The sequence below is a fragment of the Podarcis vaucheri genome (assembly GCF_965113315.1).
Source record: "Podarcis vaucheri genome assembly, chromosome: 16".
Classification (NCBI taxonomy): domain Eukaryota; kingdom Metazoa; phylum Chordata; class Lepidosauria; order Squamata; family Lacertidae; genus Podarcis; species Podarcis vaucheri.
The window spans coordinates 23,294,189-23,309,739 of NC_138754.1; the positions used below are offsets into that span (position 1 = coordinate 23,294,189).

At 48.7% G+C, this 15,551-nt stretch overlaps 2 protein-coding genes across 11 annotated transcripts in view; one reads left to right on the forward strand and one right to left on the reverse strand.

Moving 5' to 3' along the window:
* Positions 1-1,823, forward strand: part of CIT (citron rho-interacting serine/threonine kinase) — a 117,528-nt gene extending 115,705 nt beyond the window's left edge. For all 10 annotated transcript variants that reach the window (XM_082202974.1, XM_082202978.1, XM_082202976.1 and 7 more), the window contains one exon: positions 340-1,823. The gene's annotated coding sequence lies outside the window, so the exon portion shown is untranslated. The remainder of the gene's footprint in view (positions 1-339) is intronic.
* PRKAB1 (protein kinase AMP-activated non-catalytic subunit beta 1) lies at positions 605-9,966 on the reverse strand. Its single transcript, XM_082203458.1, has 8 exons — positions 9,808-9,966; positions 6,854-7,048; positions 6,125-6,291; positions 5,509-5,602; positions 4,748-4,862; positions 3,670-3,803; positions 2,259-2,327; positions 605-2,171 (listed from the first exon to the last, which is right to left on the reverse strand). Exons 2-8 carry the CDS (start codon positions 7,007-7,009, stop codon positions 2,094-2,096), a joined length of 813 nt encoding a protein of 270 aa, XP_082059584.1. The 5' UTR covers positions 7,010-7,048; positions 9,808-9,966; the 3' UTR covers positions 605-2,093.
* Between the last annotated feature and the right edge of the window lie 5,585 nt (positions 9,967-15,551).

Below are 15,551 nucleotides of genomic sequence, written 5' to 3' on the forward strand. Positions count from 1 at the left end.
GCACTCCTGTCTTCCACTGCCTCCCGCAGTTTAGTCAAACTCATGCTGGTAGCTTCGAGAACACTGTCCAACCATCTCGTCCTCTGTCGTCCCCTTCTCCTTGTGCCCTCCATCTTTCCCAACATCAGGGTCTTTTCCAGGGAGTCTTCTCTTCTCATGAGGTGGCCAGAGTATTGGAGTCTCAGCTTCAGGATCTGTCCTTCCAGTGAGCACTCAGGGCAGATTTCCTTCAGAATGGAGAGGTTTGATCTTCTTGCAGTCCATGGGACTCTCAAGAGTCTCCTCCAGCACCATAATTCAAAAGCATCAATTCTTCAGCGATCAGCCTTCTTTATGGAGGCTACTATATAGTGACCATTAAATTTTCCTGTAGAGTAGCTAACTTAGCTCCACTGCGAGACAATCATTTTGTTGACCTCCAGCACTTGATAAACCCGACCATACAACCCCCACCCCCCACCTTTGTCTTGCCCTACCTAACAGGCATGTTCCTCTCACATATTGCAACAGGTCACAGGTGACAGTATGGGTTGCAACCTTTGCCGTAATGTCGGGAAGTTAACCTGTGTTCCTTTCAAGAAAGGTGCAGAGGAAATGCTCACTCTTCATTATGTAAACTGATTTTATTTTCTTTTAAAAAAACTGATTTCTGAAGAGAAAAAACAGCAAACAGAAGATTTTTTTTAAAAAAAGCAGACGTGAAATACTGTTCTCAAGAGCGGTCTAGAGCAGGGATGGGAGCTTGGAGCCACCCAGCTCCCATCTGTCCCAAACAGCTGGTCAGACTAGGTTAGGGATGAAGGCGGTTGCAGCCCAATGACACCTGGAGGAGCCACAGGTTAGCCAGCCCCTGTTCTAGAGTGCCAGTTCTACCTATACATCAGTATCAGCTACTCAAAGCAATAAAACTGCCTGGTGGCCTCAAAAGATTGGTAAGGAATCAGAAGGGAAAAAACCACACAGGGCTCGCTTGGCTAAGAAGGCACAAGCTGGTGCCACAGCAGGCTAGGGAGTGTGTGCACCTTGGTGTGACAGACAACACATTAATTGGCCTTTTTTGGGGGGGGGGGAGACAAGCAGGCAGCTTATCTTTTATGGGAGGTGTAGCCCCTTGTTGAGCCTCCTGCCACAAACAAGGGGAGGCTACAGCTGTTTGAGAGGAGACGCATCCTGATTCCTTAGCGTAGAGACATGTGAAGGCCTGGGGTGCAAAGCCCACCTCCCCTAGCAACCCTGGAGCAGGGCAGCAATATTGCTTGGGAGTTCTAATCTTTGGAAAGGAAGGAGCCACATTTCTGAGCAAGCTATCCAAGAAGGTAGGGGGAGAGAGGAGGCTCGTAGGACCCAGAAAGGGTTGGTCCCGAAGCTTCACAGCAGTGTCCAACTCTTCTAGCCTCTTTGTAACATCCTGCTGCCCACTGGACAGTAAAACCACCAACCTAAATCCATCAGTCCAGCTGCAGTAAACTGAAAGATGTGCCAAGCATTTTCTGCTGGCAAGTAACCAAAGCTGGCTGCCTTTGCCAGTCATCTGAAACCTGGCAAGTCATGCCCAGGTTACAAAAGGTGACTAGCGGGGAGGGCAGGGACGAACAAGAACGAAAAATAAAAAGTTATTTATAAGGGTATGCCCAGATTGCTACAGAAGGAATACACCTTCTCTTACACATATTGCTGTACGAAAAAAAGCAAACCCACTTTGGGGACTTTGGACGATTGAAGGTGTCCATTCATTCCGAGTGCCCAGTTCAAAAATTCGTTTGTCTTAACTCTGCAAACTAAATGCCCTTGGCAGCTTGTGCATCTTCATAGATCCGCCCCCCCCCTGCTATTACAGGGCGATGAACCCCCTCAAAAACCCATGGCCTTGATTGGCAGCACAAGTGGGTACCTGCTTGTGGGGCTAAAGAACATTCAAAGCAGGAGGGAGAGAAAGAGAGCAAGGCAAATTTGGGCTCTTTTTAAAAATATAAAGATATATATATATAAATATGCGTTATGATTCGACAGCAAGTCCGCTACTGTTTCAAAGAGCATACGCTTCTCGTTTGTTCCCTCCACTTCTCCATCGGCCCGGGCACCCAGCTCTGCTTTCAGATGGGCTTATACAGCAGCGTAGTGACATATTTCTTCTTGTAACGGTGGGTAGCGCTGAGCACCATGACCCCGTCCTAGGAGAGATTTGCGAGGAGAGGGAGATCAGAAGACGGAGCCGTCTAAACACAGGCAGACAGCAACGACTTAAGCCGCCGCCTTACCTTGATGGAAAGGGCATAGAGGTGATTCAGCATGACGTGATTCGGCTCGGGAAGCAGGGCAGGATCGCACTAAAGAGGGCGACAAAGGAGAATAGTTCAGGACAGGGATGGGGAACCCTTTTTCAGCTCAAGGGCCATGTTCCCTCTGGAGGAGCCTGCCAGGGGCCACATCGCTGTTGCATGTGGCACCAAAGTCAAGTTGAGTGGAGCATAGCTACATCCCAGCAATAAGCAAGGGGCAGGTTTCTGCACCACTGTTGTCTCCACCCAACCAAGTAACAGGCACTGATGCAGTTCACAGACACATTCCAGCCAGGCATAGGCTTCTGAGGAAAGGGCAGAGAGGGTTCAGTGAACGTGTGGTTTGGGGGGAGAGGTGCAGCTTAAGGAGAGGGTGTGGCTAAGGGAGACTCCTAAGGGCCAGGTACACAGCCCCAGAGGGTTGCATTTGGCCCCCAAGCACTCTACCTGATTTAGGACTAAAAGGTAAAGGTACCCCTGACCATTAAGTTCAGTTGCGGACGACTCTGGGGTTGCGGCGCTCATCTCACTCTATAGGCCAAGGGAGCCAGCGTCTGCCCACAGACAGCTTCCGGGTCATGTGGCCAGCATGACTAAGCCGCTTCTGGCAAACCAGAGCAGCGCACGGAAATGCCGTTTACCTTCCCACCAGAGTGGTACCTATTTATCTACTTGCACTTGACATACTTTCGAACTGCTAGGTGGGCAGGAGCTGGGACCGAACAACGGGAGCTCACCCCGTCGTGGGGATTCAAACCACCGACCTTCTGATTGGCAAGCCCTAGGCTCTGTGGTTTAGACCACAGCGCCACCCGCATCCCGATTTAGGACTAGGGCTGGGCAATTTCTGCTTTTCAGCATCATGATATATCACCAGCAAAGAAATTGTGATATACCAATATTTCACAATGGGACGCGGGTGGCGCTGTGGGTTAAAGCCTCAGCACCTAGGACTTGCCGATCGAAAGGTCGGCGGTTCGAATCCCCGCGGCGGGGTGCGCGCCTGTCGTTCGGTCTCAGCGCCTGCCAACTTAGCAGTTCGAAAGCACCCTTAAGAAAACAGGATGCAAGGTAAGGCAAGGCTTATTATTATTATTAATAATTATTATATTTGTATACCATCTCCCTTCCATGTGTAAATCTGAGGGCAGTTCACAGCATAAAAATACAAGATAAAAACATAATAAGAAAAAAAGAAAACAATAACCCTCCTCGCCAGGTTAAGTCAAACAATTCAGAGTTTCAGTCTCACTGCGCCACCTCTGTTTTCAAATGGAGAATCCCCACATAAAAACTGCCCAAAGCTGGTAAGGACACACCAGCTTACACAGTGAATTTGATTTGGGGGGAAAGCGGGGGCTTGCTTCTATCTTCACGTTTCTCTACTCACCGAAATCCCAGTGTCTTTGTTTAGGATAACCTGCAGGAGGTGTGGAGGAAGAATAGGGGGGGACTTGAAGCGCTCTTCAGGCTTACAGATGTAGGGTTCCTGGTGGTAGGGTCCGGGGGGTGAACTCGACAGCTCTGCTCAGGGAGGGTAGGGGGGAGAGAGGGGACGTTCCTGTGGTTAACCTTGGTCTATTTGGGGGAAAGCACTTCTAAACAATTTCCCATTTCAGCCGTGGTCTTTAATCCCCAAAGGTTTCCTTACTTGATTTCTACACTTTACCACTGAATGCCATTTATTCAGCAAACTTTACTGCCTGTTTAGCCCACTTGAGAGAGATCCTTTTGGCACTCTCAGCAATGCCTTTTTCAACAACAACAAAAAAATCATTATCATTGTTGAATTTATTGCCCATCCTTCACCACCAGGTCCCAGGGAGGGCTGCGACAATTTAAAACCTGGTATTAAAAACAGTTAAAAAGTTTAGAATGTAACTGATCAACATCTGTATAGCTAGATCATTTCTTCTAGCCCATCCACAGGATGTTCCAAGACAGCAGAACAACATTTGGGCGAATAATATATGATGCCTTTAATTCTGGATGCTGCTGCTCTTCTTAACACCCTGGACAATTTGGTACCATCGGGAAACTTTGCTACCTCACTGCTCACACCTAACGCCAGGCCAAGTTTAAAAAGCACAGGCCCCAATACCAATTCCAGCGAGGAGGACACTTTTTACACCTCTCCACTGTGAGATATGTCCATTTATTCCTACCTGGTGCTTTCCGTTCTTTGATCCATAAGGGATCTTATCTCCTTGCTGAAGAACTGTTTGAGACTCTTAAGTGCACAATGTCTGCTCGATCACCACCTTCCGTGTAGTTACTGGCACTCTCAATAATGTGCTGGGAAGAACAAAGTCCTCCAGAGTTAACTGCATTCAGACCGTCCCCAGTGCCAGGAAACAAATAGTGTTCAATGATGTCACTTCTGCAAAATGCACAGCTAGACACTAAACCCTGGACCAAGGCAACACAGCACCCCCAACCATGGAGAAGGACGACACCAAGATACCTACCAGATACATCTGAGGACTTTTGGGAGTCCACCATTAAAGCATCAAATACTTCAAAGTCTGTTTTCTTCACCTGGATGACGTTGTTGACAGTCCCCAGCTGGCTGGTTACTACAGGCTAGGAAGAAAACCAAGGGGCAGCTTGTAAATTGCTTTGGAGTGCCTCATGGGAAGAGACTGGAGGAGGAGGAGGAGGAACAGAATGTAGACCAGCAAAGCTCTACTTTGCATCTTCAAAATAGGCTCCACCCCATAGCTTTTGGGAACCTCCAGACTGTTAGACTCCAGCTCCCATCAGCCCCAGTCAGAGTGGCCAATGGTCATGGATGATGTCAGCAACACCTGGAGGGGCACAGGCTCCCCACCCATGACCTACTGAAGAATGAATCTCAGGCCTTCCCATGGGAAGGATGTAGGAAGATGTTTTTTTTTTAAAAAAGGAGATGTCTTCGGCTGAGTGTCTGACCAACGGCAGGTGCCCCACTGGTTCATTACAGAAAGAAGTCAGTTGTCAAAATTGGTTTGCACAAGGATATACGTGACTTTATGCTGCTACGTCAAGTGATGGCCTACGTATGTAAAAGGGCCACCACCTTTGATGTGAACTATCATACCTAAAACAACACACTTTAAAATGCACCCAGCATTTCGCATGTTCATCTGCCAGCCACCAATCACGGAGAAATTACAGAAGGCGGAGGCATGGATGCATGAACCAGCCCTTCATGATGGCCAAGTAAGACGATTGAAAAAGGCAATATTACCTCTGCAGGATCATGTGTCCATTGGCCATCCACATAAAACTTGTATTGGTGTTCGCCTTCTGGGAGATCGAGAATTGCTACAAAGTTATTGTGGCTATGAATGAGAGAGGGAGGGGATTAAAAAGAGAGGGGGGAGGGGATACAATTAATCCTTTACCATAGAAAGTGAGTCAGCTAAATAATAATTAAAAAGTCTGAATCTGAAGAGTGGTCCAATCAGAAGGACAATTTTTGCCTCTTCCCATTCTGCAGACAACCCACCCCAATATACTGGAATGAAACACACAGTACCGTCCTGCCCACCAAAAGCAAAACCCCAACAGCTCTTTGTGAGTGCGATTGTAGGCCACTCTTGCTTAGAGGCTGGGGATTTGCAGCGATGTTTTGTTGCAAGACTGACTCCCCATGCCCATAAAGGTGAGCTGCTCTTGAAAATGAGCATTGGCTTCACCACCAGTATTTGATAACAGCATGGCACCAAGCTGAGCCCACTTTTCCTGCTCTTGTAGGAAACTGCGGTAAGGATAGACACTGTAAATACCCTTTAAAACATATTGGGCCTCCTCACCAAGACAGCAAACAAAGGTAGCCCAGACCAAGCCACAAAGATGCTCACCTCCGTGTCAGTGGAAGTTTGCTCCAGTTGTTAAAAGAGCCAGACAGAAAGACCTCTTTGCCTCCTCCGGTCCAGCGAAAAACGGTTGGCCGAGCTTGTGTAGGAGCCTTATCATTCACCTCGACGTCATGCTGCCAGGCCAAGAATTCTTCTTTTTCCTTGCCAAGCTGCGTGGGACAGGGAGGGAGGAACATGTGTAATGGCCAAGTCTTGGCAAAAATTCAGTTCCGCAATCTGCTTTAGGTTAAGTGGCTAAGGGGTGGGTCATTTAGGGTCCAACTTGCATAGCTGGATTTCTCCTTCCTTTCCTTTCTCCAGGCACTCCCAAAATCTTATCCATAGGATCCCACAACCTTCTGAAGCAGACCTTTGCTCCATTGGGCCTACATACCATTATCTGACCGCCTCCTAGCAGAGGGTGAAGGAGGTGGAAACAGACATTCAAATGACTCAGCGTTTGCCTAGGTCTGACTTGGAGGGGACCCACTGAAATTAACAGATCCAAGTTATTGGATGTCTATTACGATCAGTGGGTCTGTTCTGAGTGGTACTAAAGCTTGATGTAACCCAATGGCCGATTCCCCCTCTCTAAAAAGAGAAACAACCAACTGGCTGCTGGAGTTTCTGCAAGAGTAAACTGGTGCCTGTCTCACATCCTTCAAAATGGCAGCATGAACCCTTTTGCTCGGCTTTCTCAGCGAATGAGGGCGAACGCCTGAGGTCACATACCTTTATTTCCTCGGCATGGAACATGTCGGCGTCTTCAGGGCTGTCCATCAAGATCTTCGGCCGGTCTCCATCCTTTGTTCCTCCGCTATCTCTCCGAGGTGTCTTGTGGCTCCCTTGACGCTCCACACCAGCCCGCTCACTGCTCGTGTTCCCCATTACTCTTCAGATCCCAAAGAGAAAGGCAGCCACAAATCTCTGCAACAAATCAGGTGCCGGAGAAACCAGAGGCTGTTCAGTCGGCATAAACAAACAGCCCAGCTCACAATCTAATAAGCAATGGGCAGGAGAATGACAAGCTGGTGGTGAAAATGAGCCAGTGTGGTTTACTGCTGGCTTTTGACTGCAGAGATCTGGTTTGAAAGCCCTGCTGAGTTACACAGTCCACTACATGTGCTGTTTGGTTGGTTTACTGTCTTTGGTTTGTTTGTTTGTTTCCAGTCTTGAAGCCAATGATGCCATTTGGGTGGGGATGAACACCAGGCACATAAGGCTTGTGTCCTGTAGAGAGAGAAGCTTAGAACCTGTGTGGTGTCACAATTAAAGTGCCTGAGAGACCTGGGTTCAAATCCCCACTCAGCCAGGAAGTTCACTAAGTGACCTTGATTCACTCCCCATCCCTCCCAGCCTAAACTACTTCACAGGGCTATTGAGAGGAGAGAATGGAGAGCAAAAAGGGGAGGGGAGCAAAAAGGCCCTTGGCTAATTAGTGGAAGGATGGAATAAAAAATAAAAATGCAATGAGGTGAAAGCATAGAAGGTCTCTGGAAGCATCTCCAGCTGAAAGGAGCAACATCTGCCATGAAGATCATTAGATTACCTTGGGCCACATTCTCAACCTAATCTCCCTCACAGGGTTGTTGTGGAGATAAAATAGAAGGGGGAATCTGCAACCTGTGCTCCTGTGCTCCTCAGAAGGCCAAGCAAGACAAATATATTCTTTTTAACTGTCATCTGCCCCAGCTGCAACAAAACATGTCTCTCCCTTATCAATCTCTAGTGCCACAACAGGCACTGTAACCTTCCAATAGTTTGACTTCAGCCACAAAGGCACACTCCTCCATTGTCTCCCGAGACAGACGGATGCCAGCAAAATATTCAGCCTTTTCTCTAAGAAGCTCAAGATAGCATAATGGTTCTCCCATCTCTTGTGAGATAGGTGAGTCTGAGTGTGTATGACTGGACCAACATTAATGGGGGATATGAACCCAGGTCTCCCTCTTCCTAGCCCAATATCCCTACATGTATCTTCCAAATCAGGAAAACACTTCACCTGGGTTCCAACGAAATGTGCTCCACTAAATAAAGCTATTAAGCTTTAAACATGCACAAGACTCAAAAAAAAACCCAAAAACCTAGGAAGCTGAACATTTGGAAGATTCAGGACAGACAAACAGGAAGTCCTTCTTCACACAGCATCTAATTCATCTGTGAAATTAGCTGCCACAAGATGTAGTGACAGTCACAAACTTGGACAGCTTTAAAAGAGGATTCAACAAATTCATGGGGGATAAGGCTTCTACTCTAGATGGCTGCTAGCCTCTACTGTCAGAGGCAGTACATGCCTCTGCATGCCAGCTGCTGTGAATTGCTAGCTTCCCTTTGGGCCAGTGTGAGAACAGGATGCTGGAACCAGACAGAGTCCCTTTCACCTGGTCCAGCAAGGCTCTCTCACCTGCTGTGAGTTGTGTTCAAGCTGTGACTTGTCCTTCAGGCCCTCCCTCCCCAGTAACATATGCAACCCCTAAGTACCACCAGTCAAGAGGACATCCAGCAGAAGGTACATAGAATCAGAGAGCCAGAAGGGACCACGAGGGTCATCTAATCCAACCCCCTGCAACGCAGGAATCCTTTGCCCAGCGTGGGGCTCAAACCCATGCCTTAGCATCTGGTTGGCTTCTCTGAGAACAGGATGCTGTCGGCTTGACCCAGTATGGCTCTTACGTTTTTATACCCCAAAAGGACTGGCATAGCTACAACTGTTGAAGGTTTTGCTCAAGTTGTGAGTTATTCACCCTTTGACACCTCCACCCACCCACCAACCTTCCGCCCCTAATATTTGCAACTATTCAAATATCCCAACTTATAAAAAGGACATCTAGCAGGAAAGGAAAGACCCCTCTGTGCCAAAGACTCCAGAGAGCCACTGTTGGTGGAACTGTAAAACACTGGGCTAAAGGGACGAATAACCTGATCTGGTTCGAGGCAGTGCCTAATATATCTAACATATAAATTCAAATAGTAATGTATGGAAGTGAGAGCTGGACCATAAAGAAGGCTGATCGCTGAAGAATTGATGCTTTTCAATTATGGTGCTGGAGGAGAATCGAGAGTCCCGTGGACTGCAAGAAGATCAAACCTCTCCATTCTGAAGGAAATCAGCCCTGAGTGCTCACTGGAAGGACAGATCCTGAAGCTGAGACTCCAATACTTTGGCCACCTCATGAGAAGAGAAGACTCCCTGGAAAAGACCCTGATGTTGGGAAAGATTGAGGCACAAGGAGAAGGGGATGACAGAGGACGAGATGGTTGGATAGTGTTCTCGAAGCTACATACATGAGTTTGACCAAACTGCGGGAGGCGGTGGAAGACAGGAGTGCCTGGCGTGCTCTGGTCCATGGGGTCACGAAGAGTCGGACACGACTGAACGACTAAACAACAACATAAATTCAAAGTCTGGCAGGCAAATGGCACCGGATGTGCGCGAAGAACCTTCCTTTCACCTCTAGCGCTGCGCAGGGAAGTGGGCTTTGACCTTGGGCCAGTCCCCTCCTCTCAGCCTGGACCTTCCTCGCATTAAACACCAACACTTGAATGCTAAACAGCAGGCAAAGAATTATCCTCTGCACATGCTCAGGAGCCGGAGGGGGGGGAGGTTCCGGGGCTCAAGCAGCCTCTTCGTGCCTTGGAGCGAGGAGGGAGTCGCTGCAGCGCCCGCCCGCTTCCCTTTCACTCACCTGCAAGCGGCTCCGCAACTCTCTTCTCGGGGTCCCCGGACAACAGCCGTTCTCGCCACTTCCGGTTTCTCCCCGGCCGCCGGAGAAACACCTTCCGGTCTCGGGGTGATCCTGGCGGCGCAGCTGAACTCTAGTTCTTACTGCGCATGCGGGTGCGCGAAGCTGGCAGGAGGCGGGGCGGGGCGGGAGCTTGCCGGAATTTAAAGGGGCCGCGTCGCCTTTTTACCTTCTGCTCCGGCGGCGAGAGTTCTAGGAAGCGTCGCCCGCCCGCAAGTCTCATCGTCTCGTTTATTCCCACCCCCGCGCCGCCCAACGGACTCCTGGAAATGTATGAGGAATCTAAATGATCAGAGGGAAGGAAATAGCACTCCGTACATGCTCAGAGGCTCCCTCTGTACGCGCTCAGAGGCTGCGAGCCCATACATGTGCTCATTCAGAAGTAAAATAGAAAAAATAAAAATAAAACCTTGTGTGGCACCCTTAAGTAGAGGTGGGGAACCTGTGGCCCTTTGGGTATACAGTAATTAAATTACTTCCCCCATCACCACCCACTGCTGATCATTGGTCAGATGTTGATTGGTGAGGACAAGTGCTAAGTAAAGGTAAAGGGCCCCCTGACCATTAGGTCCAGTCATGACCGACTCTGGGGTTGCGGCGCTCATCTCGCTTTATTGGCCGAGGGAGCCGGCGTACAGCTTCCAGGTCATGTGGCCAGCATGACTAAGCCACTTCTGGCAAACCAGAGTAGCGCACGGAAACACCGGTTACCTTCCCTGCCGGAGTGGTACCTATTTATCTACTTGCACTTTGACGTGCTTTCGAACTGCTAGGTGGGCAGGAGCTGGGACCGAGCAAAGGGAGCTTACCCCATCACAGGGATTCGAACCGCCGACCTTCTGATCGGCCAGTCCTAGGCTCTGTGGTTAACCCACAGCATCACCTGCGTCCCTGAGGACAAGTGCTACAGCCTGACAAAACCTGGAAGCCCAGAGGTACCCAACTCCTGCCTGCTCTAGTAGCAAAATTATTTATTTCATTAAAAAATATTCCATACTATTTGATTGTAACAAACCTCAAAGCAGTTTGCATGAAGAATAGAAAAATAACATTATCAGTAAAAACAATCAAAACATTCAGAAAACTGTAACCAGCAATAAGCTTAAAAAAACACACACACACATCAGCATTTTACATATCTGAGTACAGTGAAGGCAGCTGCCTGATATCAACAGGCAGTGAGTTCCAAAGTGTAGGTGCTGCCACACTGAAAGGTTGATTTCTTACAGATTCCGAACCTATATTATGTGGCACCTGAAACAGTGCCAGTTCCGCCCATTGAAGCGGTTGAGAGAGCACCTATAGAGTAAGATGTGATCTTGGGAGTAAACTGGCCCCAAGCTGTGAATGGATTTGGATGCTAATAGTAACACCTTGAAGCTTAAACCATGACTTGTCTTAAATAAAATACAGTGGTACCTCTGGTTGCAGATGTATTTGGAATGATGCTTCAAGACTCTTGCGGGGATGAGGAACATCAGTGGCCCTCCAGGGGTTGCTGGACTTCATCACCCCTGCCCATTCGCCATGCTTGCTGGGGCTGATGGGAATTGGGGGTCCAACAACATTTGGAGATTGGGGGGTACAGGTTCCCCATCCTTGTCTTTGGATTTTTGGTGCAACAGACTGTTTAGCAATAGGCACCAACACACTCAGTGGATCTGATTTAGTGGACACAGAAGTGTGTTCCATACCACAGCCTTCCACAACCTGGTGCCCTCCAGTTTGGACCTCCATTCTCATTAGCCCAGTCTGGCGTGTTAACGGAGGAATCTGAGGGCTCCCTTGGACAAAAAGACAAAGACACTAACCAGGACAATTTGGAGCAAAACAGCAGCCTGTAGGCTTGGCCTTTATTGAAAACTGTCGCTACAGGACTCCCACCCACAACAAGATGAAGCAAGATGGAAATCCCAAACAAAAGAAGACCCCAACTTTTATTAGCTACTAATCCCCCCAAGCCACACCCCTAGAACTACATCACAACTACATCATTGTCACATCACAAAAAGGAGGGGTTGTGGAAGTAACCTGAGTATGTTGTCACCTGGCTGGTTCCTCCCCCCCCCCCATGAGTCATTTCTAAAGGACAAAGGGGAGTTGGCAGTTTCCTGCCCCCAGAGGGAAGATTTGATCATTGTCCTTTGTTCCAGTCGTGTTGAATCCACTCCCATATGTGTCGAATCCACTCCCATATGCAAGTCCGTTGTGTCCTTGATGGTCTTCTGTCTGGGACCATCAAGGTTGCCATGCCAACTGGGCAGGGCTCCTGACTATGCGTTGGTACGGTTAAGGGATTATGGCCATCCTATATCAAACCGTCCCCCTTTGATAGTCCTTCCTTCATGGAGCAAAATAAAAGTGAACCGGTGTAGATCCAATGTATGGTTGATTTACTATGAATTTATAACAGAAACATTGCGTATGTCGTGTGTGTGTCGTATTTGTTCAAACTGAATGATTGGGGGGCGGGTTCCTGCAACAGGATATAGGCATGTACTCAGCCCCTCATAATATCTGTTCTTCTGACCTGGTCTGCCCTTGGATCTCTTCCCCGTTCCCTTAGCCCTCCTACCCTCCAACAGACTGTCACGACCCATGACATCGCAGAGGCTTGGACTAGATGATCTTGGGGTCCCATCCAGCTTCACAGTTCTAGAACCCAGATACCATGCAATAAACTCAGAAGATGGCAAGTCTCTGGAGCCGTTGTCCCTCGGGGAAGAGCTGCCAGGGCTGCCTTCTGAATCACCCCAACTGGAAGACACAGGCTTCCCGTCCTCTGATTCCCAACCCTGCAGGAACCAAAGACTGCTGAATAAGGCAAGGGCCCTTTAACAGACAGCTGGCTCCACTGGAGGAGGCGGAGCTCACTCAACTACTGGTCCTGGTCAAGGTATATAAGGCTTCAGTTGGCTTCACCTTTGCAGAAGCAACAGTTCTTAAGACTACATAGGAGGGCTCTGAGAGTTCCTGACAGGACAACTGCTGGACTTCCCTTGTGGTCTTATAGAAGAGGCACTGACCTGCTCTGTTTTTTTTAGTTATCAGGTTGCAGGCGAGCCTGTTTTGTTGGGGAAAGCAACTGTCTACTGGATCAATCCAAATAGATACCTAACCTAGTTGCTGAGACTTGGTAGGGATGGAAGATGGGGAGGCCAGCAGTAGGTGGCGCCAGAGCCAATGACAGGCAGGGCTGACTAATTCTAATTTTTGCCTTCATCTTTCTCCTATTATGACGACTTAAGAAGGCAGGTGTGGAGTGGCTGAGGGCAGACTGAGGATGGTGGGGCAGTGACCCACTAGCCCTAATAGACAGCTTCTTCTGAGGTAGCCCTGGGCTGTTGCTTGAGAACTGTGACAGCACTTCCAAGATTAGATGGTCCAATACAAAAGCAGAGTATATGCATGTTGTACCAGGGCTGCAAGCTGACACCTCAGATAAGCCCTGGAAGTTTCTGATGGCTGTTTAAATACAAGCTGTTCCTCCTCTCCGCTCTACTCAGTTTAACAACTTCCCAAGCGTCGGGATGATATTTCACCCCCTAAATGCCTTGGCGGTGCAGCTGAGCAGCATAGGAGGACCCTTGTGGAGCAAGGAAGGAGCAGGGTGGCCTTTCTTAGCGGAGGGCCGAAGTTCTGCAAGTGCAATTGGCTCTCTGCCGCTTGAGATATAACTGAGGACTTCCGAAGTTGCTCACATTCAACAGATAGCCAAGGAATAGGTCAGTGGTAGGGCTGTGGCTAAATCTTTCCTCCAGCTTACCAAAGATTTCCTTCCTCTGCAAAAGGGGCTTCCATTTTCCTTTTCCAGGGGCACAAAGCGTGAGTGCGTTCACATTTCTGTCCTGGTCGATTTAGTTTAGGGACCAGTTTCTAAAGGGGAATGCTGAGATTTACCAGGGCAATTCAACATTCAAAGGAAGTCTGTTCGTGTTTATAGAGATCCAGTGTGGTGCAGTTGCTAGAGTGTTGGACTAGGACCTGGCATAGGTCAGGGTTCGAATCCCCACTCAGCCATGTGAGCTTTTGTGGGCAACCTCAGGCCATTCACTATCTCTTAGACCAGCTAACTTCACAGGCCTGTTGTGAGAATAGAGTAGAGAGGGGGAAATCGCACAAGACTGAGCTCTTTGGAAGAAAGATGGTTTGTAAACAAAATGAATGAAGGTTTTTAAGCAGAGGTTGGGTGGCCCTCTGTCATGGTTGCTTTAGATAAGATTCCTGCATTGCAGAGCTGTTGGATGAGAGTACCCTTGGGGTTCCTTCTCTACAATTCTATGATTCTATGAATGAATGAGGGACGCGGGTGGCGCTGTGGGTTAAACCACAGAGCCTAGGACTTGCCGATCAGAAGGTCAGCGGTTCGAATCCCTGTGATGGGGTGAGCTCCCATTGCTCGGTCCCTGCTCCTGCCAACCTAGCAGTTCGAAAGCATGTCAAAGTGCAAGTAGATAAATAGGTACCACTCCGGCGGGAAGGCAAACGGCGTTTCCGTGCGCTGCTCTGGTTCGCTAGAAGCACTGGCCACATGACCCGGAAGCTGTACGCCGGCTCCCTCGGCCAATAAAGCGAGATGAGCGCCACAACCCCAGAGTCGGCCACAACTGTACCTAATGGTCAGGGGTCCCTTTACCTTTTATGAATGAATGAATGAATGAATGAATGAATGAATGAACATTACCAAAGAGTGGATTTGCCTGTGCATTTGTCTTATTGATGATAATTTGCTACTATTTGGTGGAGAAAGGAGCCCAGCAGAAGTCTGATGCTTAAATCTTCACTGGGCCCTCGTCTCTTATATTTAGCTGCCCTGCTCTAAAGTTACATATCAGAATTACACACACATCGCTGTTTTACAGAGCCCAGCTGTCCCAAAGACCTGGAGGAGGCTAATCTGATCCAAGAGCTGAGGACAGCAATTTACCTTCCCATCTGTCTCTGCCTGTAACGCGTGTGTGGCGGGGCGGGCGGACAGGCTTGGTTTTGAGGCACAGGGAATGGCACAGCAGAACTTGAGGTGGTAAATAAAAGGAGACTATTTTATGTGTGTGTGTGTAACAGAGAAAGAGCTATCATGAGGCAGTGAAAGCCTGAAGCAGATAAATGGATAAAAAAGGTCCTGCTCCACTCATAGGCAAACAGGAATACACATCCTTTGGACTTCACAAACCAAATGACTGGGGTGGATAGCTGGTGGCCTGCCCAAATCTGGTCCTGTGTGCTGCTAACCTGGATGAGACCCAATGTGGACCTGATGACTCTGACCTCAGCTGGTTTCTCTCAAGCCAACACATACGTCAAAGGCTCTTTAGTCCACCCTTCCTGATGCAGACTGCTTGGTCTGAGATCACCTTTACTCACCCCAGGCAGCGAGCAAACATTGCCCTCCATCTTTTACTTGGCACTAAAAAACATTCCCGCCCCCCTGGGGGGTTTAATACTGCAAATGAGTTATTCAGATATCACAAACAGGTTGCTTGCAATGGGTGTGTTGTTGTTTTTAACTCACTGGATTTCCCACGGAAAGGGTAAATCCTGATTAAATGAGGGTGGGGGGGAGCAGCCTGGCATTTTGATGCCAATGATATCCTGTGGATCTTGCATAATAGGTCTTGCCTGCCTGAGCAGCAATGATTCTGCAATAAACACCTGTCTAAATGCTCCCAGAGCTACGGAACCTTAAC

What these genes read in the sequence shown, in the direction of transcription:
- PRKAB1 (XM_082203458.1), bottom strand. Translation starts at nt 7,009, where the DNA reads ATGGGGAACACGAGCAGTGAGCGGGCTGGTGTGGAGCGTCAAGGGAGC. An exon ending in AAAGTCCTCAGATGTATCTG is followed by an intron (nt 3,804 to 4,747) that starts GTAGGTATCTTG and finishes CTCCCTGAGCAG; the next exon opens with AGCTGTCGAGTTCACCCCCC. An exon ending in TCTATGCCCTTTCCATCAAG is followed by an intron (nt 2,172 to 2,258) that starts GTAAGGCGGCGG and finishes AATCTCTCCTAG; the next exon opens with GACGGGGTCATGGTGCTCAG.